General features: G+C 29.7%; 1 protein-coding gene across 1 annotated transcript; it reads left to right on the top strand.

The window, feature by feature from the left end:
• Positions 1 to 4484: 4484 nt before the first annotated feature.
• On the top strand, positions 4485 to 6968 carry LOC105845670 (uncharacterized). The gene is made up of 2 exons (XM_065798955.1): positions 4485 to 5967; positions 6227 to 6968. The coding sequence occupies exons 1-2, from the start codon at positions 4624 to 4626 to the stop codon at positions 6587 to 6589; spliced, it is 1707 nt and encodes a 568-aa protein (XP_065655027.1). The 5' UTR covers positions 4485 to 4623; the 3' UTR covers positions 6590 to 6968.
• The last annotated feature ends 20288 nt before the right edge of the window (positions 6969 to 27256 follow it).

Here is a 27256-nt window from a genome sequence, read left to right as displayed (position 1 = left end):
GTGTGTTTTGGCGTTTGTGTGTATTTGTATCTGTATACGTGTGTGTATTTCTGCGTATGAATATATATATATACACATTTTTTGTTAATAGTATTATTGTTATTACTATTAGTATTGTTATTATTGTTACATGTTTGATAAATACTAGTGTTGTTCCTACATATATGTGTGTGTACTAAATGCTCTAGGATATCCTCCTATTAATAATAATTATTTAAAAAAAATGAAAAGAACAAGTTCAGCATTGTAGATGAAAGAATATATGAAAAAATACCGATCAGCCTTAGCTAGAAATTTATCTCCTGATTGTTTAAATTTGCCTTCATCAGGTTTTTGTTCTGATTCATCTGAAGAAATATTGGATGATAGTGGTAATAATGTTACTAAATTTTCCCACAATTTTCACGAAATGATTACTTCAAGTAGTCATTCTCACTCTAATTCTGCAGAAGGATTGGATTCTTTAAAAAGTTTTAACTCAGAAGATGAAGGTACTTGTTTAATTAAGCATAATTAACAATAAATGAAAAAACCTTGGTATTTTCATTTATTTATTAAAAGAATTCGAAGCAGTAAATCACAAAATTTTTCTTAGCAAACTTAAATACTAATTTAAGTAAATAAAAAATTTCATTCTACTTCTCATTTATTCATAGCTATATAAATTATGCAAGAAGCCATATATATTAAGCAGATATTGTGTGGGAAAGTACCTCTAAAAGTAAATTTCGACATCTTTACCACAGTCAGAAACACACCATACGCCTAATATATTTTGAAAATCATTTTTCGCATTCAAAAAATTTATTTAAATTAATAATATTAATAATAATATATAATATATTAATAATACATTACATTATATATGTTTTGATGGGGTGATTTAACCTTTTCGACGCCTTCATAAAATGATTTTCTGCATTTTTTTTGGACAAAATTTTTCCTCAATAAAAAGTCATTTGGCTAAACTTCCCTCTAAAAACTTTTTTTATTAATAAAGATCTTTTTATGTAGCTCCAACAAAGCTCGCCATAAACACCAATAGGGTTGTGCATTAATAAAATGTGGAATGCACAGGTTTTCACCGTGTAAATTGGGAATAAAGTGCAGTGAAAAAATATGCAAAAATGTGGATTAAATTGTGTTATCTCACAGAGAATTTCAGATAAGTTTTTCGTGAGATGACACAATTTAATGTTTTAATTTGTTATTAGCTGATATAGCTAATAACAATTATAACACAGCCATGACGCAATGGTTAAAGTCCTGGCTCAGAACACAGTGTCTGAAGTTCGACACTGGCTCTAGTTCTATAGACGACATTGATAAGATGATAAGGACTTCTTGGAGCACCTTAAAGATATATATAATAATAATAATAATAATATATATAATAATGATAATTATAATAATAACAGTAATATTATAACTATTATTATATACAGTATTGGACAAAACATTTGCAATCAACATCGAACAATGCTAAAAAGTGTTCCTAATTTTACACGTCTTAAAAAATAACGAACTAAACTACCACAGCAAACAGTTCAGGAGTCTAGAGTCATAGCATGCCATGACATGAGCAATCAGCTGACAGGTGACAGCACACAGGCAGAATTTCGTTGACAAGTGCCATTTTGCAGCGGACAAAACAAGTGCAACTTTTTTGGTTTGTTTCATTTTCTTAAGTCTGGTCCGTGTCAACGTCACGGAAGTTTTTTAATAATTAAAGGAAGTATCTAGAAGTTTCCAGAAGTTTTCAGAAGCATGCAGAAGCTTCCAGAAGTTTACAGAAGAAGCATCTGGAACCATCCAGTAGCATCCAGAAATATCAAGAAACATTCAGAAGCATCCAGAAGCATCGAAAAGAAGTATTTAGAATCTTCCAGAACAGGTTCACACAGGTTCATTTTACTATATAAGAGACATGTAAATCGACATGTAATTCAGTCAGTATAAGGAAGTCAATCAGTCAGTATTATCAAGACAGTTTATCGAAGTGAGTTTTATCAAAGTGTTTTATCGAAGAACATCAATACAAGAAGTGAAATACAACAAGTGTTTCATTACATCAATACAGTCCACATCCAACCAAGACGTTGTGTTCCACAGAGCATTATTGTATCATCACAAGGTAAATGTAACACGGTAAGCCTTGAGAAGCGTGATTATTTATTTTTATTATTTTTATGACTTCAAGTGCAAAAATGGCTCCCGACAGTCTTGGATTGGAACTAAGAAAGAAAATTATTGGCGATTACGTAAGTAGAATGTCACAAAAAAATATTTGTGATAAATATCGCGTGAAAAAATGTACCGTATCAAGACTATGTTCCAAATATTGTTCTACGGGGAAGTTGGCAGCAGATAACAAAGGTGGAAGACCGCTTCCAACACTTCTAGAGACAATTCTATGATCGTCAGATCCGTCAAGAAGGATCCCTGGGTATCATCAGTTGAGATACAAAAGCAATTAGAGCTGCCTGTATCGGACCGATCAATCAGACGACGTGCTGTTGAAGCCGGATCGTTTTCTCGACGCCCTGCAAAGAAACCGCTGATTTCACTAAAAAACCAGAAGAAAAGACTCCTGTTTGCTACATCTCATATTGACTGGAATGTGCAGAAATGGCGAACTGTTCTGTTCAGTGATGAATCGAAGTTCAACATCATTGGGAGCGATGGCATTTGCCGTGTACGTCGACCGGTTGGAAAACGCCTCGATTTACGTTACTGCCATAAGACCGTGAAGCATGGTGGAGGCAATGTAATGGTCTAGGGGTGTTTTTTTGCTAACGGACTAGGTACAATACATCGAAACGATGGAATAATGGATCGTTTCATGTATAAAAATATCCTGAAAGATGTTATGTTACCTCATGTTGAATGGAATATGCCAATAAAATGGGTTTTTCAGCAAGACAACGATCCGAAACACACTGCAAAAGTAGTCAAGCAGTGGTTTCAAGACAACCACCTATCGGTGATGGATTGGCCGCCTCAATCTCCGGATCTCAACCCTATCGAGAACCTGTGGGAGATTGTCAACCGTAGAATTATTCGTGAAGGTGTTCGTAATAAGGATCAACTGTTTGAACAAATCAAAAAGGCCTGGACAGCGAGTCCACAAAGTTTCATTGATCACCTGACCGAATTTATGCCTCGAAAATGCAAGGCTGTGATCGACAATAAAAGGGTTCGCCACGAAATATTGATAGAGAAATACAGCTTGGTCAACATTTTGTCGAGTTGCACTTGTTTTGTCCAGAAGGAAATCAACTTTTTTTAATACTTTTGATTAATTTATTAATTTTCGTGTACAAATAATGAACTTTGTGATGAATAAAACCTGAAGAACTTTGTCTCTAAACAGTTACATAGTTTTTTCTCTAAGTTGAAAAAATGCAGCACTTTTATATAAAGAAACTAAATTAGCATTATTTGGTTGCACTCGTTTTGTCCGATACTGTATATACTATGGATAGCAGATAGTGGCTCAAATAAGATTCGGTATGTTCTAAAAGGTTGCGATATTTCGCTAAAATTACCATAACATTTTTGTAAAACTTAGAGTAGAGTGGCGTAATGTTGGTTACAAGGGTAATGTTAGTCTAATCAACATTTATCAGTTTTTCAGAAGAAAATTTTTAGGTAGAAGCTTTTTTCTCTGTATGTTATAGGTAATTAAAAGAGTTTTTAAAATTTTATTTATCAGCTTACTAGGCAAATTCTTAAATAGATTTTTAATTCAAAATGATACATTTAAAAACAGATTTTTATCAAAAACTTTAAACATCAGAAAAAGGGTATTAAAAACGGGCTAAAAACACATTGAAAATGTTTTATCTGAAAGAAAAAATGCCAGATAATTAGTTTAAATTAGTTTTATTTTAACGGAATGATGCATAGCTTTTTTGAAATAAGCAACGTTTTTGGGTGGGGTAATGTGGGTCTATATATCAATTTTTTTGTGCCGTTAAGAATCTAGTGTTTAATAAATACCTTTAAAATGAAAATTAGTACAAATTAGAAGTCTTCCTATGTTTTTGGATTCATTTTTTAGAGTCATGTTTTCTTGAGTTATAATAAGAAATTTGTAAAAAAAAACTATGGAAATTGAACCACAATAATGCTCTGCATTCCTTTAGCTATCAGAGATAAAAAAATATGCATTTTGCATTTCTAATTTACGAGTAAAGTTTTTTTGCTTTTAAAACAACTGTTAAAGTACTATGTTTAAACTTTTGATCAAATAATTTAAATATAATAAATTTCAATATTAACATCAATATTAAATTATGACAAATAAATAATAGTGTCTAGTTCAATATTAATTAAAAAAATTGTAAATTAATTTTTTGTTTTTATTTACATAAATAAATTTAATTAAAAAAAAAAAATTTAAGTAAAATAATAGCAATAAACGGTTGAACAGATTTATAAATGGCGCATTTAAAGAATTGTGCATTAGAGCATATCAGCTGAATGCAAGAACACGATGCATAGTATCTTTGTTGCACATAAGATGTTCACGCAAAGAAAAAAACGCGATTAAAACGACTGCTAAAAGAAACACAATATAAACAATTAAAACAAAAGATAAAATCTGTCGGATTTCATACTATGATTATTTTTGATATAAGTTTTTTATACTTTGCTTTGTTTTCATGTTCAAATGCTTATCAAGCGTTTTTATTCGGAGATCTTGGGGATGAAAATGTAGTTAGTGTAAAAAAATCAGCTATACCAAATGTCAATAAAATGCAAAGTGTGGAAGTCGGAAACCTATTACCTGACGAAACTAATTTTCAAAGCATTGATAAAAATCTTTCTAGTGAAGAAATCACAAGTGAGCATACAAACTTCTATCCAGGCATACCTGAACAAAAATTGCACGAAGTTAAAGTTTTAAATACAATGTCCAAAGAACCAACGTTAAACAACCAAGAAAACCCTTTAAATGAAAAAAACTATATTTCAAACGGATTTGTTAACAACGATCTTGGGTTTATGCAAAAACGAAACTTTTTATATAGAGGGTTACCACATAGGGCGCCATTAAGCCCGCAAGAGGTTGTTGCTTTGCATGCAATAAAAAAAATTATTGAACCTTCCAGCGCTCATGAAAGACTGACTTATACAGAGCAACCTAATCAAGCTCGTAACCTGATTTTCCGTCAAAAAGCTGTAAGTATTGCAAAGGCATTACGATCTCCTAGAATAAAATCATTCCTAGGTATTAACAGACCATTGTGGCCTATTTCTTCAAAACTAATTCGATCTAACTTTGTTGCAGGTAAAAAATCAAACATTTTTAACTCACCAACTCTAAATAAGCAAATGTTTCAATACCTTCAAACTAAGGACAGATATTATCCATTGTATACTTCAGGCCAAGAGTTACATCCTATAGGTCAGAAATTGAATAAGTATTTGTATCCATCTAAAAAATCTAGCCAAAGTTTATCTAAAAATCCTTTATATAAAGGACTTCCATTCAATATTAAAACAAACCCAATGATTGATAAACGTATGTTTGCCCATGGAAATTTTAGAATACAAAGTTATCCTAGTGAAACAAAAAATGTCAAAAACTATGCAAAAATTCATGGCTCACCGATTAAAACATTTAGCGAAAAAAAAAGAGTTTGGCTTCCTTACCCAGGAAGAACCAAGAAACGAGTAATTAATGAGCAAGATGTTAATAATATTTACAGGGAAATCAATTTAGCAAATGAATCACACAATCTAAAAAAGGATGTCTTAAAGCCGCCGTTGGAAGGAAATTCATTAAGATATCCTATGAACTGGAGTGATTACAAAGAATATTCTGCACCAACATGGTTGGCGTCACTAAAAAAAGTAATACAACCTGCTGAATCGTTCATAAAACGTGACGAAGTTGAATTTCCAATTATGAATAAAAAAGAAACAACAAATGCAAGCAAGAAACAACTTCCATTTTACGTAAGTGTTTAAACAGCTTTTCAAATATCAAGAATTTAGCAACAGTAAAAAGAATTATTGAAACCCAATTCATTCCAATCTCTTCAAAAAATATTTTTAAGCCCAATTCGTTCCCACCTTTTTGAAGAATATTATTGAAGTAATCAACTTTATTTAATAAAAGTATATTTGTACAAATCCTAAATTTTTCATTTTTTAAAAATTAAGTAAAAGTTTTAATTTAAGGAAATTATGTCTGTTTTATCTTTTTAATTAAAAGCATCCTCTCAGCACAACGTTTCCAGTTATTTCAGCTTTTTTAACGCAACCAGGACAGATACCATGGGACTATTATAATCCGGAGTATCTTCCAGACGGAAGAATACGACCACCTTTGTATCCAATTTCAAAGTATCTTCGACCAGGTACATGTCTCCCAGAATCTTCCCTATGTGATAAAGGTCGACATGAACAATGCTGTGGGGCTGCTACATTTTGCACAGATTTCTGGGGTATCAGCAAGTGTCTTGCTCATCAAAAACTTAACGAAAATGACTACCATAATCCTTTACAAATAGAAGTTAATAATTTTATGAAAAGTAATTATAACTTTTGGCTTGCAGCTTTAAATTATGGTTTTTAGACTAAAAATTGTATTAAGTATTATTTCCAAATGTAGAAAGTTGAATAAAGTAGAACATTGAAAGGTCGATCATCAAACTATTTAAAGAAACTTACACTAAGCTCTTTCAAAATTATTTTTAAAAAAGACATTAATAAACTAGAAGTGGTTTAAAAATAATATTTCATTTAAAATTTATTTTACTTAATTTCACTCAAACTTCACTTAAAATTTAAAATTATTTGTTTGATATTATATGTAATTAACAATTATTGACACTTGTAAAATTTGTTTATACTGTTATAATCATTATTGTTGTTATCATTGTACAAATATTCACTAATATGCCGCCATTATTGTTGTAACTGCCACTTATTGTTGAATAAAATTTAATAAAATAGTTATGATGTTTAGTTTTGTTTAGCTATTTTAAAATTACAGGTACATTTAAAAATTACAAGTACATTAAAAAATTACAAGTACATTAAAAAATGACAGGTATATTAAATATTTACAGGTACATTAAAACAGAGTAGAAGCATTGTTTGCTTTATGTCTTTTTTATAAGATTAAAATATTAAAAATAAATTTTTTGTCAGTGCCCAAAGGATGTGCCCAGGGATGTTTAAGAAAATAAAATTTTCAAAACGCGAATACACAAAAAGACAAATTTGGGGCAAACATAAAAAAATATGATTACAAAAAAAATTCTAGAAATATTGACATTTACCTTGAGCTCAATCGACAAAATACCCCGAAAAATACCCCAAATTGTTCCTAAATTATTTGGCTTTGAGCAAGGTAAATCTCAATATTTTGTAAAAAAAACTTTTTTAAAGTGATCATAATGGTTTTAAGTTTTTTTTAGATTGTTGTGTATCCTAGTCTTTTTATAATTACTGTTTATATTAAAAAATAATTTTACAAGAAAATATTTCAGCGCAAAAGCACAAAAAAAAAAAGAATTTTGCGCAAATACGCAAAAAAAATAATTTTTTTTTCCATAAATTATGCAAATTTTTTTGTTTTTGTTTTAAACATCACTTAAGCTTGGTTTCCAATAGTTGTAGAAATGTTGTGCAACAGTTTTGCGTTTATGTTGTACAACAATTGTTGCCGAGATTGGTTTGATTTTACTTCCGCAACCTTTGTTTTACAACATAAAGTTTGTTGTACAACCGACGTTAAGTTGTGCAACTTACGCAAGAAAATGTTTCCATTATAAAGCATTATTGTTGTACAAATGTTGTACGACATTTCTACAACTATTGGAAACCAAGCTTTATGAAAAAACCAGGTTACACAACCTAAATAAAAAATTTGGACCATTATGATCACATATCATAATGGTCCAAATTTTTTATTCATATTGTAATTATAATATTAACTTGATATATGATAATATATCAAGTTAATATTATAATTACAAGTAAAAACTTGATAGGGTATTCAAAAAATGAATATAGAAATTATATTTGAAAACTAACATTGCGCAAAATATATTTATTTTTATTATTTAACAACAAAAACTATAAAAAGAAACTAGGGAATGTATTTTACATTTGAACATAAAATAAAGAACTTTAAAAGTATTAAGTTCATATATATTAAAAACTATTATTTCAGTATTTACTCACACCAAGCTAATAAAAGCTTGGTTTGAGTATTATTTAATTTTGGTTTGAGTAATACTGATGTATCTTAATAAGTATAGCAAAGTTTAAATTAATATTAATAAAGCTAAATATATTTTATTTACTAAATCATCAAAATCTGAGGACCTTCCTTTTAAACCACCAGAACTAACAATTAACAATTAGTAAATAAAAAATTTTAATTTTTGACGAACAAATAGTCAAACGCAAGTAGCTAACACAGGGTTAACTTTTTGCAATCAAACGTATTTTTAATTAGAGGAAAACATATGTATGCTATAATACAGTAATTAGAGGAAAATATATTTATGTAATATTACCAAGGAAATTAAATATTAGAAAAAAACATCATAGAATATTATAAATCTGAATTTATAATAATGGAACTCAAACTTAAAGAAACAAAAGGAGAAGAATTAATACGACTTGAAAATGAGAGCAGCGAGGCTTTTGTTACTTTTTTTTTAGTTTGCAAAATTTGTTGGTGAAACATCTGCTTGCGAATACATTCTACGTTACTCTATCGGGCAAGTAAAAAATGAGCTATGTACTAATGGTTTGTTTAAACCAAGAAGTATAACGATGGCAGAAGATATAAAAGAAATAGTTGATATCCACCAAGTAAATGTAGAGGAACTTTAAATAACGCCAGAACTAGTTAAAACAACAACAGGCAATATTCTTCAGTATTATTATATCAATTCTCTTTCTCAACATGCTAATAAAATTTTACAAAAAATTAAGGCAAATAGGGGTGTCAGTAGATATTGTAAATATTTTTAAAGTGAAGAAGTAAACACAGCTGTAGTATTATATGAGAGAAATCAAAATGGAACAAAACAGCCAATTTATTGAGCAGAAATGCTAATTGAACAAAAAAACACATACTTTTTAACCTTCTAAACTTTCAATTAAAGAAAAAAAAAACTTTCTAAGGATATACCTTGAAAAGTGTAAGATCTTAAAGACCTTCTTTGCGAGAAAGTGATTACTTCTGCTCAGTGGAGAGGTTTAGGCATTGTCTGCATCACCTCCACATACACCACTAATTAAACCTTCAACTGCACCATAACCATGGTCAAGCCTGATCTTCCTCCAAAAATATTGGTCAAGACTGGACTTTCACCAAAACTATTGGTCGAGCCTGAAAAATTCATTAACGAGTGTTCTGGTCGGTACTTGTGTCGCTGCGAATAATTACACATTGGGTTTGCAAAATATAACCCTTTCCAAGTTAAGAGCTACATTAAAGCACCAGGCTACATTTGAAAACGTTGTGTTATAATTTTAAAAAATATGGATAACCGATGCTTTGAGTGGGCTATCTTAAGCGTATTGTATTTAGTTAAAAAATATGTGGAATGCACAACAAAGTATAGACAACATCTAGGAAGAGCTAAAATTTGATGGCATTGAATTTCCGATAAAAGTTACAAAAAGTTTGAAATCTAACACTCTCAGTTAACGTCTTTGCATGTTTTGCAGTTAGCGTCTATGCTTCTTTTGCACTCTTTGTTAACGTCTTTGCATGGGGTAAAGGATTATATATACTTTACATTAGGAATCAAAAAGGCAACGATATCAACTCTTTATTTATTCAAGATGATAAGTTGCATTATGTGTGGATTAAGAATCTAGCTGAGATGTTTTACTATACGAGTAAAAATAAAAAATTAAACCACTCATGCCGTCGATGCCTTCATGTATTCAGTAGCTCTGACTTGTTACTAGCTCATCGTGAGAATAGCTTGGGAATTGGAGAAAAGACTCAGCGCACAGTGATGCCTGAGAGGTATAGATGACATTTCGAATTTAAAAGTTATTACAGGCAGATGCGAATGCCGTACCTTTTCTATGCTGACTTTGAAGCATTAAAATCTGAAGTAAGCGCTCAAAACTATCCAACTAAAAGCTTAACTCGACTGTTTGCAAATCAATTGCCGTGCAGCTATTACTATGCAAATATTATAAGTTGCTTTACCGAAGCTTTGACTTTGTATCGTGCAAAGTAAAATTTTTTATAAAGTAAAATTTACCGAATGTAAAAAGCTCGTACCCAAATTACGAAACAAAGAAAAGTACATTGAACATTATCGAAATTTGAAGCTATACAAATCAATTGGGATGTGATTCATCAATATCCTCAGAGCTATCAAGTTTAGGCAAGAACAACTGATGGCTCATTATATTCAAAAGAATACTGAGTTATTCTTTTGAAAGCTGAGGCTAAATTGGATTTTAAAAAGGATTTTTTCAAACCTGTGAATAATTCAGTATTTGACAAAACTATAGAATATATAGGAAAGTGCATACACGTTGACCTTGTCTGCAAAAGCAAACGAGATCGAATAAAAAAACTTGTTGATAACCCAGCCTATCTATAACATAAAATATTTAATGCTGATTTGAGCCTATTCGTAGCGCGAAAGCTAGATTAAAGTTGAATTAAACGATCTATGTTGGACAGGTTGTCTTAGACCTCAACAAAAATCTTATGTATGAGTTCTGGTAAATCAGATTATAGCAAAATATAACCAAAAAAAAAAAAGCTTTACACCGATATTAAACTTTACAAACTGCTTCCAAAACTTCACACCGATTCTTATAGTCTATTGTATGAAGTACAGACTGAAAATATTTACAATGATATGAAAGAAAATAAAAATTGTTGTGACATTTGCAACTATCCCAAAAATCATCTTTGCTTTAACGAGACTAGTATAAGGGTTTCTGGAAAATTCAAGGACAAATGTAACGACCGCTTTGTTTTTGAGTTTGTCGGTTTATGACCTAAAATGTATTCTGCTATAGAAGCTAAAGGACTTAATGAAATGAAAGCAAAAGGTGTCTGTGGAACTGTTGTTAAAAAGATCTTTAACATTATCACTATAAACAATGCCTAAATGATCAGATTGAATTGAAGAACATTCAAGTTACAATTAAGAGCTAGGGATACCAAATCGGTGTATATGAACAAGTTAACACATCTTTCTCTCTTCTTGAAACCAACCGATGGGTTGCTCCGGATAGAATTACCACTCTAGCATGTAACCACTACGCATGCTAATCATACAAAACCTATAAAAAGAAAAAATCATACTTAGTTTAAAGGAATACATATATATATGTTATACTTTAAACAAATAAAACAATAATGTAACTAAAACCTAAAGAAGAGAAAGGAGTAGAACTATTGCGGGTTGCAAACGAAAATAGGAAAGAGTTCAATAACTATGTAAAAACTATTTATAAAAATATTCGACATCATCTCCGAGAACTTTTTGCAAGAATAAAAATATTAAAAATGATAAAATGGAAAAATTTCGTAAAAATTTTAGACAGTTAGGAGCGCCAGAAGATATTATTGATTTAACTTTTAAAGTAAATATATAAATTAAAAGTTGCGATGAGCTCCTTTTAAAAGCTCAACAAATGAAAGCTGAAGGAGCCAGCCAAAACTAAATCATTGAGTGGATTAAAAAGATTGGTAAACGGTATGGTCTGCGAGTGCTTCATTACCATAAAATAAACCATATTATGTTAAGAAGAGAAAATCATCAGGGAGGTCTGTTATATTATCAATGTATTAAGTTAGTCATCGATGCTCACACTTGGCGAGCGCTTTCTATACCACTCGGTGCTTTCAACGCTTATCGAGATGAAAAAATTATTGACAGTTTTTTACCTGAAGAACTTTATAATATCATTCGGGTTGACGATGGAACTGTTGTTATATTATACAGTTGGAATCATCCTGTTGCTGTTCATGTCTGATCTCTTGCTTCTTGCGATGGTTATGATGTATCCCCGCCTAAGTGGAGCGGTCCACTTACTTATACCGCTATCTTCCATGAACTTGTCAAATTTTGCTGTTACACTTTTATTACTGAGACTGGTCTAGAACTATATAAAAACCACCTTATCTTTAAAAATCTTGACCGTAGTGAATGCTACACTTTCGACTTTCGTCTTCATAATTTCCATCCAATGGTAGCTGACCCTAAATAGATTTGGCAAATCCAAAGTTATGATGTCACCGGTGCGACTAATTTTGCTAAAATAATACTTTAAGGTTTAAGAGAGCTTGGTTGTAATGCATTTGATAATGACGCTGTGAATTGACTAGATTATGACTTTATCCTATACTTGCGTAATCCAAGACGAACTAGTGAACACTCCGATATCCTTACCGAGACAAATCTGCTTCCAAAAATTAAATAAAATGGTTCACAAGTGTCACACAAATCATAAATTTATTGCAACCAATTAAGTCAAATATAACGCAATGCGAGCTTTCCTACCCAAGCGTGATAGTTTCTTGCACTATTTCCAAACCGGTCTACCCGCTTCATGTTTTATGAAAATTTAATTAATAAGTTTATAAACAAAACTATATGGGGCGATAATCAAGTTGCAAAAACTCTCTTAAAACATATCCGGCAATATGAGATAAAAAATTGTGAAAACCTATTTTATATATCCCAAGTATTTTCAGCATTTCTTCAGCATTTTTGCATAGTATAAGTTAGATAATTTTATAAAAAAATTTATAAAATTAATTTTTCAGAAACAATATTTTAATGTTGATTAAATTGAAGCTTTTAACAAAATTTAAATAAATATAAATAATATGATCATATCTGCACTGTTAGATTACTAGATATGAATAAAGTTGTTATTCTTGTGAGGATAGACGGTGGTCAAGGATCCTTGAAAAGTTTTAAATAAAGTGTTGTTTTTTATACTTTTGTAGAATAATGTTTTGTATGAAAATAGATATTGACTGTCAAGAGTCCAAGAATGCTGGTGTTTATAAAGTTCAGGTTATGGCTTTTGTCAAAAATGTTGCTAAAAATCATCCATATCTTTAGACTCTTTTAGAGAAAATTGAAGCTCAACAATTTAAAGTTCCATTTAGCAACAGGTGCTAAGCTGCTAAACATAACTTCAGGTAATTATGCTTAGCAGTTTAGTCAGGACATTGAGGAAAATACTCTTGTTTATAATGTACCGGTAAAAAAAATCTGTGAAAACTGAAGTCGCTGTATAGAAGCTTTGCCTAAAATGGATTTAAAAATGTTTTATTAAAATTTACAAAAATGTTACAAATCCATGTCTACTTTATGGTGGAGATAAGAAGAATGTAATTGATGTAATTCCTCCACTTCATTTGCTGATGAATATTGTAAGAGTGATTTCAAATATGTTGTGTAGAGAACATGTTATTGGTGTCTGACTTGGAGAGTTTTTAGGAAAGAAACCATTAAATATGAAGTTGAGTTAAACGTGAAAAAAGTTCTTTTTTATAAGCATTTAATGTGATAAAAATGTTTAGCTTTAAGTTTTAACTTTGATTTTTGAATCTGAAAATTTTGTAAAGAATTGCTTCAATTCTCTGATGGTAAAGGTCATATTATTGAACACCACCTTGTTTTCTTAAACAAAATTAAAATGCAATCAGAGCTGTTTGCTGAATAATATTCAAAATTTGTTCATTCTGAGTAGATACTTTACTTCTGAATCCAAATAGAATTATCAGGGGCGGACGCAGGATTTTTAGTTTACCTAGAAATCAACCGTCATAAAAAACGCCATGTTGTGACGCAAGACAAATAAAATCTGCAAGTGTTTTGAGAGGAAAGGATTTTTTTTTTGTAAGTCTGAAATATGGCACAAACTAAGTAAAAAATAAGTAACGTAGCAAAAAAAAAAAAGCTAAATAAACTTTGCCTGTTTTCAGTAAAATAGAAAAAAATAGAAATAACAAAATCTTTTATAAATAGCTTTTCAAATAAAAACTTTTTTTTTTAGTTTTAATGACTTCATTTATTTTTGAATCGGTGAATGTTAAAAGGGCGGAAGTCGAACAATGTAAACTTTCGGGAAACTAAAAAAACAGCACTACTTACTCCGTAAGTTTTTGTTAATGGATGAACAACTTTTTTTTTGAAGGGGATAATGTTTTTTATCTTAAAAGCAAACATATATTTTTTTATATTTATTTTTAAAGAACCTACAAAACAATTAACACTGTGGACTTCAGCTTTTTTAACATTTAAAAAATAATTACTGCTTATTTTATTAAGATTTTTAATTTTGGTCTATAGTAAATAATGTCACAAACTGCAATAAATCTTTACAAAGTTTATATTTATGAATTGTTTATACATTTTAACAAAAATTATAATGAAAAAAAGGTCAACTACAGAAATTTTATCAGCTATGCTTAATCATTTTCCCCAACATCTTCTGCTTCTCCATCGTTGCTTTCTGCTGTAGGCCATTGCAGTAGTTTATTATAAAAGTCAATATGGTCATGTATGATATACTTAATACACTTTCTTAAGTCATTCAATTTAGCAGATTTTATTGGAACCTTTCCGTTAGAGTAAAGAAGCTGTTCAGGCAAGTTCACTTGCTTTGAGTATTTTTTCTCATCATAGTACGTTTGACAGTATGTTATGTATAGACAGTATGTATAAACACAGTATGTATATGTATATGTATATGTATATGTATATAAAAAATATAAAATATATAAAACTCAATTAACCGCCAAACTCAGTCTAAAATAATTTGTGACAATATTATTCTTTCAGTAAACTTTTGGTTGTATTTTCTCACTCTGTAAATAGGTGCATATGTACTTTATGAATGACATCTAACTGTAATAAGCTATTTAATTACAAGTAATATATGGAAGTGCTGGGGGTACAATATAGATGTTACCAGCCTCTTTAAAGTAAAATGCAGGCCAAGGAAAAAGAATATTTTCTGTTGAAATAGGTGTTAAAGGAATATTAATATTTTCAATACAACTAAAAAATCCTCTTATCTCATCATATGCAACAGACTGGAGCTGTGTTGTGATAAAAAAACTTTTTGTCACGTCTGACTTGTATCTCCTAAATTATATAAATAAGAAATTGTGAACCACTATTAAACCACAAACATGACCCAAGACAATATTTAATACCATTAACCTGAATACGAGATATTACATTTTTCCTTAAAGTTACTTGATCTAATTCACAGAGAACTCCATTATTCAACTCACCAGTAGAACTGTTAAAAGATGATACAGTGTTTAAAATCATTCCCTTTAGGGCTGTATATGGCATATTTTTAAAATTAAAATGTCTGATATTTTTAATTACTTGGTTTTTTCTCTTAAATCCCATGCACATGTGGTATCATAGAGGACCAAATTTCTGGATTGATGTGGATAATGTATGAGAAAATGAAGCTTAGGTATAAATTTTTCTGGATTTCCATAAAAAGTATATGATAAGCAGCTATTTTTTCCTCTAAGCAAAATAAATAAGCATCAGTTGTAATAGGAGAAAGACATAATTGAAGTATATGAAGAAGTTTAATTAGGCATGAAAAATGAAGATCAACCACAGTGGTTCTCAAAAAAATAGGCAAAACACTGCAAAGAGATAGCACCTGAGCAATTCCAAATTTGCCCTTAATAACTAAATTGACTATTACAGGTGGTTTTTCACTGTCCAGTGGATACTGAAAGCACTTCACAAATTCATTTAAGCCTAGTGTAAATAAACCTTAAAAATTAGCGTTATTTAAGTAAAGTTCTATCTGTAAAGGTATTACACCTTCTAACAAATCATGCATGGGATCAAAAAGCACTTGTTTTGTGACATCAAAATTTCTAATTTCTGATAAAATGCTTGCAGAATGAACACCATACAATTTTGACTATTTTTGACGTTGTTTAGGAGGTAGAAGTGGATATGTTCTTCTATATCAAGAACAATACACTGAGAATGTCTATTGTGAATAAGCATATCTGAATGAGTAGAATTACAAACTCGACAACACCTAAGAACCTTCCTGTTAAAGCCTTCCTTAAAACCAGCAATTGCATTACATGCTAATGAATCACTAATGAAGTTCTTCAATTTAACTGTGAATCGCTTACCTTCAGTATCATTTAGAGTTGAGGAATCATATAAAGATAGCTCAATTAGAGATTGAACTGAATCGAGCAGAAGTGATTTCATGAAGATTTTATTTTATTGTAGATAGCTCTTCTTTTGGTGTGTTATTAGTTAAAATATCTTTTAAATTTGAAAAAATAATATTAACTACATTTTCAGAACATCTTTATTTTCCTCTCAGGTGTAGAGCTAATGCACCAAGCTTTCTATTCTCTGTTGGAATCTCAATGTCAATTTCTTCAACAGTGTCATCAATTTCTTCAACATCTTCAACCATAGTAATTGGAATGAGACAGTTTTTATAATGAAGTTAAAAACCTCTAACACTTTTAAGTTTAGTAAAACAATTATCGCATACTACTGAACCTGCCTGACCATATAATTTAAGATGAGATATCATTATATAAGGTCTATATGTTTTAAAATCACAAATACAACAATTTAACCTTACTTTTTGGATTACATTTGTTAGTGGATTAGATGCAAATGCCACTTGAGCAGTATAAGATAGTTGACTGGAAATGCCTGTCAATGAAGACTGTGAAAACGCACGTTTTTGAGCTAAAGCTTCTTGAATAAATACTGGTTCAGATACATCTGCTGCGCTCTCTAAATTTTATTGGTCACTAGATTGTTGGTGTGAAGTAGGTGTCTCATCATAATTCAATAGTGGAGAATTGGATGAATACTTTGACCAATATTCTGCTGGTGAGCATGATGACATTTGGCAGAAAGAATAAAGCTTAGACACTGGCAAAGACAAGTCCTCAACTTCCAGATTTTGCTCATTTAGAATGGCAACAAAAGTATCTTAATTGACATTACATCCACTCCATGTGATTCCACAAATGTTCCCACTTGTACTAGCAACTTTAAATAAAAACACAACTTTGAAACTAAAATAAAAACAAAACATATTTTTTCTTCAGATCTGTCTCTTTTGTAGGCTCTAAGCATATTTCAAATTTATTTAAAAAGAGTTTAAAAAATTAAAAAGGTAATGTGGGATAACTTTGACACCAGAATTTGATAACCCCACTTAAAAGCAGCAACTTAAAATAAAACATAATAAAATAAAATATATATGTTTATGTGTATAAATAAAGATATATTTTATATATTATATTGAAATGTTTCGCAGTCTGCTTTTAAAGTTACTCTATGTAAACTTGATTAAGAATTAAAATGAAAATATTAAATAGCATGCATATACATTTGCAAAAATTTTACTTAGGCAAATATTACGTAAAAATTTTATATTATTCTTAACAGCAATCTATAAACATTATTAAAAGTGTATTTCTGAAATTTTTAAAAATGAATATGCACACCATTATTTAAAAAATCAATAATACTGCTATTATTAACATTAACAATTTTTCGTTAGCCAAGGTACTTAACAAGAACAGCTTTGACCATTTTATCTTCTTCTTTGTTATTTCTTTTCTAGTTACAATAAAAATTATGAAAGTAATGGTATTAAACCATGTTTTGTATAAATATCATTTTGTGATAATAATAACGCACATTAACTAATCAAATTAAAAAGTAAAATTAAAATAACAATAAGGCACATTAACTTATATAATAATATTATATAAGTTATATAATATATGATTTATATATAATATATTTATAATATATTACATATAAATCATATATTATATGATTTTATTTAGGGATTTATATACATATATATGTATATATATATATATATATATATAATATATATATATATATATATATATATATATATATATATATATATATATATATATATATAAATTAGTAAAAGACACTTATCTAACTTTTTTCTTCAACTTTAAGTTTCACCATTGCTGCATCATCAAGAAGAGAATATATATATATATATATATATATATATATATATATAAATATATATATATATATATATATATATATATATATATATATATATATATACATATATATATATACATATATATACAGTGGCGGCGTTAGGGTAGGGCCTGGTTGGGCGATGACCCAGGGCGCCGAATATAAAGGGGCGAAACTAATTGGTTATTTTACCCTTTGCCTTTTTTTTGAATGGGGTTAAATTGAGCTAGGGGCGCCGTAGAAATCTCACCCAGGGCGCTGGTAGTGCTAAAACCGTCACTGTATATATATATATATATATATATATATATATATATATATATATATATATATATATATATATATATATATATATATATATATATATATATATATATATATATATATATATATATATATATATATATATATATATATATATATATATATATATATATATATATATATATATATATATATATATATATATATATATCAATGCATTATGGTATATATTTCAACGATTTATAAACCATTGAATTTTGCTACAAATAATCAACGATAAATTCAAAGATTCTTTCAACTCTCACTTTTTTTGCAAATACTTTTATGATGTCATATTATAAGATTAAGACATATTTCCAACCAACATAACGGTAAACATAACGGTTAATCAAACACATTACATTTATATACAAATATACAAATAACCTAGGCCAACATAACGCTTTGGACAAATTAATTACTAATATAACGGAAAACATAACGCCAAACTTTTCATTTACCGTTATGTAACCGTTGTGTTAGCGTTATATTTTTTGCTGTGTATATTTGAGACCATGGAGTAAAGAAGGTTCTGTAGATGATAGAATGTACTTACGTAGTGGGAATGGATATACATCAGTAGGTTTTGGTTTATTATTAGGACCAAATTCACCATTTGCTAATATTCCATTTTTAAATAAGATTCTCTAATTTTTGAAAATCATTTTTCACATATATAAAATGTCAAGAAATAATTCGCCAATGCATAAATTTATAAACAAATATAAAAGAGTTAAACTTCCTCAAATACTTTTGAAGCCATACAAAGATTTAAAACACCCTTCAGTATTAATAAATGAAAATAGATATGAGATAATTGCACAACATGAAATTACAATAAAACTTTTATCACATTGAAATATTCTTTTAAAGTTTGGTATATCAATTAATAAAAGTGTTGCATTAGTTTCAATAAAACAAGAACTTAAATTAAAAATGTAAAGTTTACAAGATTCTGTAATATCAGAGTCTGTTGCTGATATTGTAGTAAATGTTGTTAATAATTCTTATGGAGAATATTTATGTTTTGTTAATTCATTGTAAATATTTTTTTTTCCCTTATTAAAAATGGAATACAATAAAATAAACCCGACTCTTCCAGGTGTACCTGATGAAAATCAGTCACTTGTTGAAAACCAAGCTCACGTATATCGTCTACAAAAAATTAATGACATTCAAAAAGAAATAGAGCGTGAGAGAGAAAAGAAAATTATGTTAAGTAAAAAGTATCATAGAGCTGTAAAAATAATCTCAGCAGTTCATAATTTATGACTAGCAAGCACTATGGCACTTGGGACTATTGGAATTGGTTTTTTTTCAACAATAATTGCAGCACCAGTAGTTATTGTATGTGAAGGTATAGCATTAGGAGCATGTGTGTTATAAGCAATAGGTGGACAAATTAATAAAAAATTAAATTTAAAAGCAGAAAAGCATTAAAAGATGAAGATACTTGCTGATTCAAAACTAAATCATATAAGTGATTATATTTCTAAAGCTTTAGTAGATGGATATAAATGATAATGAATATGAACTAATACTTGGTGAATTTGAAAAATTTCAAGTAATGCTTGAACAAATTAGAACAAAAATGAAAACTGAAACTGATGAACAACTTACCCTGTAGTACCAATTGAAGTGCGAAGTTTGTTTAAACTTGTCATGTTAACAGGCATGTGCTTTTTATATAGTTCCCGCATTTATTTGTATTGTTTGAATAGATTCCTGGAATTTATTAATTTATTTTTGTGTTTATTTGTAGATTTTTTCATAATGGATAGTATGGAAGGAAAAGGGTGTGCAGTTATAGCATTATTAGACGGGAAGAGAAAACCGTATCAGATTTTCAAAATGCTGCAGCATAAAGGAATATCAAAGGATTTTGTCTATCGTACTATTAAGCGATATAATGATAGTGGTTCTGTCAAAAAACGTTATGGTGGTGGCAGGCAACGCACTGCACGTACCCCCAAAATGCTTGCAGCGCTTAAAGCTCGAATTCGTCGCAATCTAAGACGGAATCAAAAAAAACTTGCCCTTCAAATGAATGTGAGTCGTATGACCATTAACAGAGCCTTGAAAGAAGACATTAAGGTACGGGCATTAAAAATTAAAACATGTCACTATCTTACAGCCGCCAACATCAAAGGAAGACGTGAGAAATGTGCTCAACTTCTTGCTCGATATGGGCCCGCTGCTGTTAACAGAATTTTATTCACAGACGAAAAATATTTCACCATAGAGGCCAAATTTAATCGACAAAATGATCGCGTCTACGCGAAAAGTCGTGCAGAATTACCTCACCATGTTGGATATATCACCAGACGCCACCATCCTGAACAAGTTATGGTTTGGGCGGGGGTTAGTGCAATGGGCAAAACCCCATTGCATTTTTGTGAGTTGGGAGTAAAAACAAAAGCAAAAAATTATCAGGAGGACATTTTAGAGCAGGTGGTAAAACCTTTAAATGACTCGTTGTTCAATGGGGAACAATGGTCATTCCAACAAGACAGTGCCCCTTCGCACAAAGCGAAGACAACACAGAGGTGGTTGACAGCCAATGTGCCCGATTTTATCTCTACGGATGCCTGGCCGTCAGCATCACCAGATCTTAATCCATTCGATTATGCAATCTGGTCTAAACTGGAGGCGAAGGTGTGCTGCAAACCTCACACCTCCGTTGATGCCCTCAAGCGATCACTTCTCAGAGAATGGGATGCTTTATCCATGGATACCGTGCGTAAATCAATCGAGGAATGGCGTCCAAGACTGGAGGCGAGCATACGGGCAAAAGGGGGTTATTTCGAGGACTCTCTTTATTAATGTGTACTTTAGCATTTTAACTAAAACATAACATGCATATAATATGTATATATTACATTTGTTCTTGCATTAAAAACATGTTCTCTTAAATTTTTTTGCTGAATTAAAATTTCGCACTTCAATTGGTACTACTAGGTATAAATCATTAATTAAACAAAGAAGAGATTAAGCAATTGATATACTCTCAAACGTAAAAACACAAAATAATTTATTAAAATAAAACGTAAAATAAATATAAAACATAAAACGTAAAACATAAAAAACAACATAAATGTTTATGTTGTTTTTGTTATCTTATTTATAAAAAAAGAAAAATGTCATTTCTAAAAATTGAAGATCCTGAAAACAGAGATCAAATTGTTAAAGAACTTTTAGATAGTAAAAAAAGAATACAGCAGAATAATTTATATGAAAAGATGGGTGAAGCTAATTTACATTTAGACTTGACAAAATTTTACAAACCATTAATTGATAGTCAAGCTGGAATAAAAGAAAACTTATCTAAATTGCAAGATCAAGCTAATAAACTTGCACTCACTTTTTCAAATGCTTATCCTGAAATAACAGCTGAGCATGCATATAAAGAACAAATGGCTTTTTATGAAGAAACTGAGGCTTTGAGGCTCGGAAAAATTGTAGCAGATCTAAGAATTATACTAATAAGAAAAACATTATCTAAGAATGTATACTAATAAGAAAAATTCTACTGATGCTACATTTAGAATACATTCTAGGGATGACAAGTTATACATTGGAAAAAAAACAATATTTATTAATGATGATGATATAACTATTGATAGTAAAACATATTATGGTACTCCTGGTCTTTGGGAGTTGATAACAAAGTTTAATCCTGATAAAAATTTATATGCTGAAGATGATCTTAAAAAATATAAAAATTTATTAATACAAACAGATGCAATTACAACTGAAAACCCTTACAAAGTCATCTTGGTGTGGAAAATACAAAGAAATAATAGCTCTAATCTGGAGAGATATAAAGAAAAATGAGAAGCGCGAATCAAAAGGAACAGGATTACCAACTATAATTCTTCATAGCGACCCTAATGCACTAATTGAAATTCTTGAATTACGTATAGCTGCATGAAAAACAGGTAACACTGGATCAAGAAATGAAGCTGTTGCAATTTCTGATGAATTATTACGGCAAGGTGTTATGAATAGTGCACAGTATAAATCGATACAAAATAAATCTCAATGCATAAAAATATATACAGCACATAAAAAAGGCTAATTTTTCATAAAAAGAGATATATGAAGAAACATGTTGTTGGAGGAAGTATAAAAAATTTATTAAAACGAGCAGCAGCGTCAAAAGTAACAAGAGTATCATCAGCTATGTTGAATAGGTTGGCTGCTAGCGAATTAGGAAAAACTGCAATAACTGCTGCTAAATCAGCAGGAAAAGAACTTTCAACATCAGCAATAGAAGCTGGTAGAAATGCTGCAAATGAAAAAGGAAAACAATTAATTCATAAAGCATCTTCAAAAATAGTTTCACAACCAAATACTGCTGTTAATAAAAAAAATTGGAGAAATAATTTCAAACTTAATAAAATCTGGATTTACAGATCTAATAAAATCTGGATCTAAAGATCTAATAAATGATGGAGATGAGGTAACAACAAATATAAATAAAATAATGATGGGGGCTGCGATAAAAAATCAACAGAAAAAAATCTCAAATGAAAATGCTATAAGAATAGAAGATCTAGTTAAAAAAAGAACGCGATCGAGGTCTTCGATTGGCGGAATAAACTTACGTAATTTTTTATACATTTGTTAGTTTTTTAGAATTGTCTATCAAAAAAAATTTTTATATTAAATATAAAAAAGCAAAATGGCAACTTCTGAAGTATTAAATTTTAAAGAAATTCCAACTGTGGATGAAGGAATTGAAAGATTTGAATTCCATAAATATGAGCTAGTAGCTCGTACAAATCTAAATAGTTCTGGAGAAATAAGAATCAACGTTGAGCAATAAGATTTGTTAACAATCCCATCTGAGGCTTTTCTCTTGTTTGAAGGAAGACTTCTTAAAGCTGATGGAACAGCTTATGCTAATGCAGATGCATTGTCACTTACAAATAATGGTACTATGCACTTATTTACACTTATTTACACTTATTTACACTTATTTACACTTGTTTACACTTGTTTACACTTGTTTACACTTGTTTACACTTGTTTACACTTGTTTACACTTGTTTACACTTGTTTACACTTGTTTACACTTGTTTACACTTGTTTACACTTGTTTACACTTATTTACACTTATTTAAACTTATTTACACTTATTTACACAATGCACTTATTTACAATTATTATATTACTTAACACGCACTTATTTACACTTTTTACACTATGCACTTATTTACACTTATTATGCACTTATTTACACTTATTTATATGCACTTGTTATAGTCAAATATCATACCAGTTATTAAATCAACAAGTTGACGATGTTTTTCATCCAGGACAAGCAACTACAATTTTAGAATTGCTTAAATACCCAAACGATTTTCAATTAGCACAAAGATTAAATCAATTGTGGTATAAAGATTCTGCAGCAACAGCAGTACTTGCTGATAACTCAGGGTTTGCAGTAAGACAATCATAAATAATTCAGAAACCAACTAAAAAAGGAACATTTTCATTTGGCATACCTTTAAGGCATTTTTTTGGATTCTGTGATGATTACGATAAAGTTATTTATGGATTTAAACATACACTAACTCTTGTAAGAAAAAGTGACGATGATGCAAATTTTAGATTTGCTGCTGCAGCTGCGGGAAAAGTTAATCTTGATAAAATATCATTGTTTATACCACATGTGATCCCAGCAGATGTAGAATGGATTAATCTTTATAAAACTATTGAATCAAAAGTGACACTTCCAGTATCTTTTCATGCGTGGCAGTGTGATGCTATATCTGTTCAACAATCTTCTACATTTTCTTGCAGACTGAGCGTAAAAACATCTTCTGAAAAACCAAGATACATTATTGTTGGATTTCAAACAAATAAAGAAAGAAACCAAGAACTTAATCCTTCAATATTTGATCATTGTGACTTGAAAAATATGTACATTATGCTTAATCAGGAAAGATATCCTGTTGTTGATTATAATTTATTGTTCCCAAATCATAAATTTTCAAGAGCTTATAGAGTTGCATCTGTGTTTAGAGAAAAATTTTATGGAACCAATGAACTGATCACGCAAAGAAACATAACTCCTTCTGACTATAAAGATGTATACCCACTTATGGGTTTTGATGTTAGTAGAAAATCAGAAAGATTAAAATCATCAGTAATAGATGTACAAATTAAAGCAACATTTAATGCAGCTGTTCCAGCAAATACTAAAGCATTTGCTGTTGTAATATCTGATAGATTGTAACAATTTTAATCAGACGTTAATAAAATGGATATTGTTTATTAAAAATTTTTTGGAAATAAGTTAAATTTTTTTTTTTTACTTAATAAAATAAATATGAAATACACAAGAAAAATAACATTTCAAAAACATATGAAAATCTCGCTACATTGCTAATGATTGCTATGGGTAATAATGGGTTAGTAAATAAAGAATCTATTATGACTGAAGTGAAAAAAGTAAATGAGAAAAGACTAGTTGGGAGACCTAGAATACAACCAGTGAAATAAGTAAATGAGAAAAGATCAGTTGGGAGACCTAAATAAAATCGTGAAACACCGGAAAAATTATAGATCCAAAATATGAAAGATTATGGGAAATTAGAAATAATCTAGTGTCTATTAAATTAACTAACATGAAAACAGGAGAAATTATAATATATCCATCATTATATAGTGCTATGCGTATAACTAAGCATGGATGGAGATATTTTTGAATTACGTGAAGGAAAAGTTGATCTCATAAAAGCGTTAGAAGAAACTGCGTTAGTTGAACTAAGAGCAGCACAAGCTCCATTAGTTGAACTAAGAGCAGTACAAAATATATTAGACGAACCGATTCCGGATATAGCATCTTCAACAATTTTAACCCCTACACCTTTTATTGCAACTAATATAGCAATATCTCGAAAAGAATCAAGTAATAATTCTATTGCAGATTGGATTACGTCTGTTACAGATATAATTAAAAGAACAGCTAATGAAAAGATTGAAGCATTAAAGTCTAAAGTTGTAAAGTTGTAAAGTTGTAAAGTTGTAAAGTTGTAAAGTTGTAAAGTTGTAAAGTTGTAAAGTTGTAAAGTTGTAAAGTTGTAAAGTTGTAAAGTTGTAAAGTTGTAAAGTTGTAAAGTTGTAAAGTTGTAAAGTTGTAAAGTTGTAAAGTTGTAAAGTTGTAAAGTTGTAAAGTTGTAAAGCTGTAAAGTTGTAAAGTTGTAAAGTTGTAAAGCTGTAAAGTTGTACAATAAGTTTGAAATTAAAAACAATTAGAGTTTAAATTAACACTATTAAAAATGTTACAAAACAATTTACAGCTTTGAGTGAAAATGATTACGATGCTTTATCATTTATAAATCATGTAAAAAATAGTGCTAATAAAGTACTTAAATGAAAGAAGAAAATCAACTGTTTATATAGTTCTCACTTGTGAAATGGAGCGTACTAATATTAAAACAGGAGAAACTCTAACCACAACTGCTTCATTTTCAACGAAGATTAAGGTTGTATTAGAATCAACAGATTTGAAAGAATTATATGAAACGAGAAAGTTGAGAATTTTAGAAAATTTATCATCATTCCAACAGTTAGGGTCAAATTGGAGATTTGTTTCCATTAAAAAGATGGATATAAATAGAGTATAATCCTCTTAAAACTAAATCATACATTCCACTTGATAAAAATTTAGCAACTAAAAAGGCAATAATTAGTATAAAAAATGAAGATAATGAGTGTTTTAAGTGGTGTGTCACAAGAGCATTAAATCTAATCATCCTCAATGATATTCATCCTCAATGAGTAGATAAAGAGTTTAAAAATCAAGCATCAAGCTAAAAAAATAAATTGGAAAAAAATAGAATTTCCAGTATCATTAAAACCAAATTACACAATTTGAGAAAAATAATACAGATATCAGTGTCAATGTATTTGGATTTAAAGATTTAGAAATTCAGATTTTACGTGTGTCGAAAAATAATAATTGCAAACATTTAATAGATTTACTAATAATCTCAAATGGTAAAACTAATCATTATTGTTTAATAAAAAGTTTAAGCAGATTACTTTCTTCACAAACATCTAAGAATCAACATTAAGTGAATTATTGTAGAAATTGCTTACTTGGGTTTAATACTAAAGAATCTTTTATCTAAACACAAATTGTATTGTGACACACATAATTCAGTACGTATTGAACTTCCGCAACCAAATTCAACAATGCAATTTATTAATAATAATAGATCAATGAGAGTTCCATTTGTAGTGTATGCCAACTTTGAAAGTTTTATCAAACCAATTCCTATACTAAGCAATATCAAAGGCATATTCCGAGCTCATTCTGTTATTATATTAAATGTTTTGATAAAGGTATTTATCAAAGTAAATTAGTCACATTTACTGCAAGTAATGAAACGGATGATGTTGCACAAACATTTGTTGACAGCTTAGAAAAAGATACTAAGAAAATTTGTAACATGATTAAGTTTACAAAAAAGATCATTGAAAACGAGGATTTTTTTTTTTTTTTTTTAGGTGCTCTTAGAAGTCCTAATGGTCTTGTCACAGACACCGCGAAAGTGCAATTAACCGGGAAGTTTACGTCTCCTTCCTTACCGTGACGCAAAAATTTGTCCAGAGCTTGTTTCCAGCCTGGTTCTCCTGCTTATAAAGCAAGCGCTCTAACAACTGCGCGATGGCCGCATGATGATTCTAATGCTGCAGTATCATGTCACATTTGTGGAGAAGATCTTGAAAATGATAAAGTACGTGACCACTGCCATATTACTGGAAAATATAGAGGTGCTGCTCATAATGTTTGTAATTGGAATTTTGCAATTCCAGAATTCTTTCCGGTTATATTTCACAATTTATCTTGTTACGATTGTCACTTGTTTATAAAGAAATTATGTGGAGAAAAT

Source organism: Hydra vulgaris, chromosome 06, assembly GCF_038396675.1.
Source record: "Hydra vulgaris chromosome 06, alternate assembly HydraT2T_AEP".
NCBI lineage: Eukaryota > Metazoa > Cnidaria > Hydrozoa > Anthoathecata > Hydridae > Hydra > Hydra vulgaris.
The sequence above is the reverse complement of the archived record's forward strand: the minus strand, read 5'-3'. Positions and strand labels throughout refer to the sequence as shown.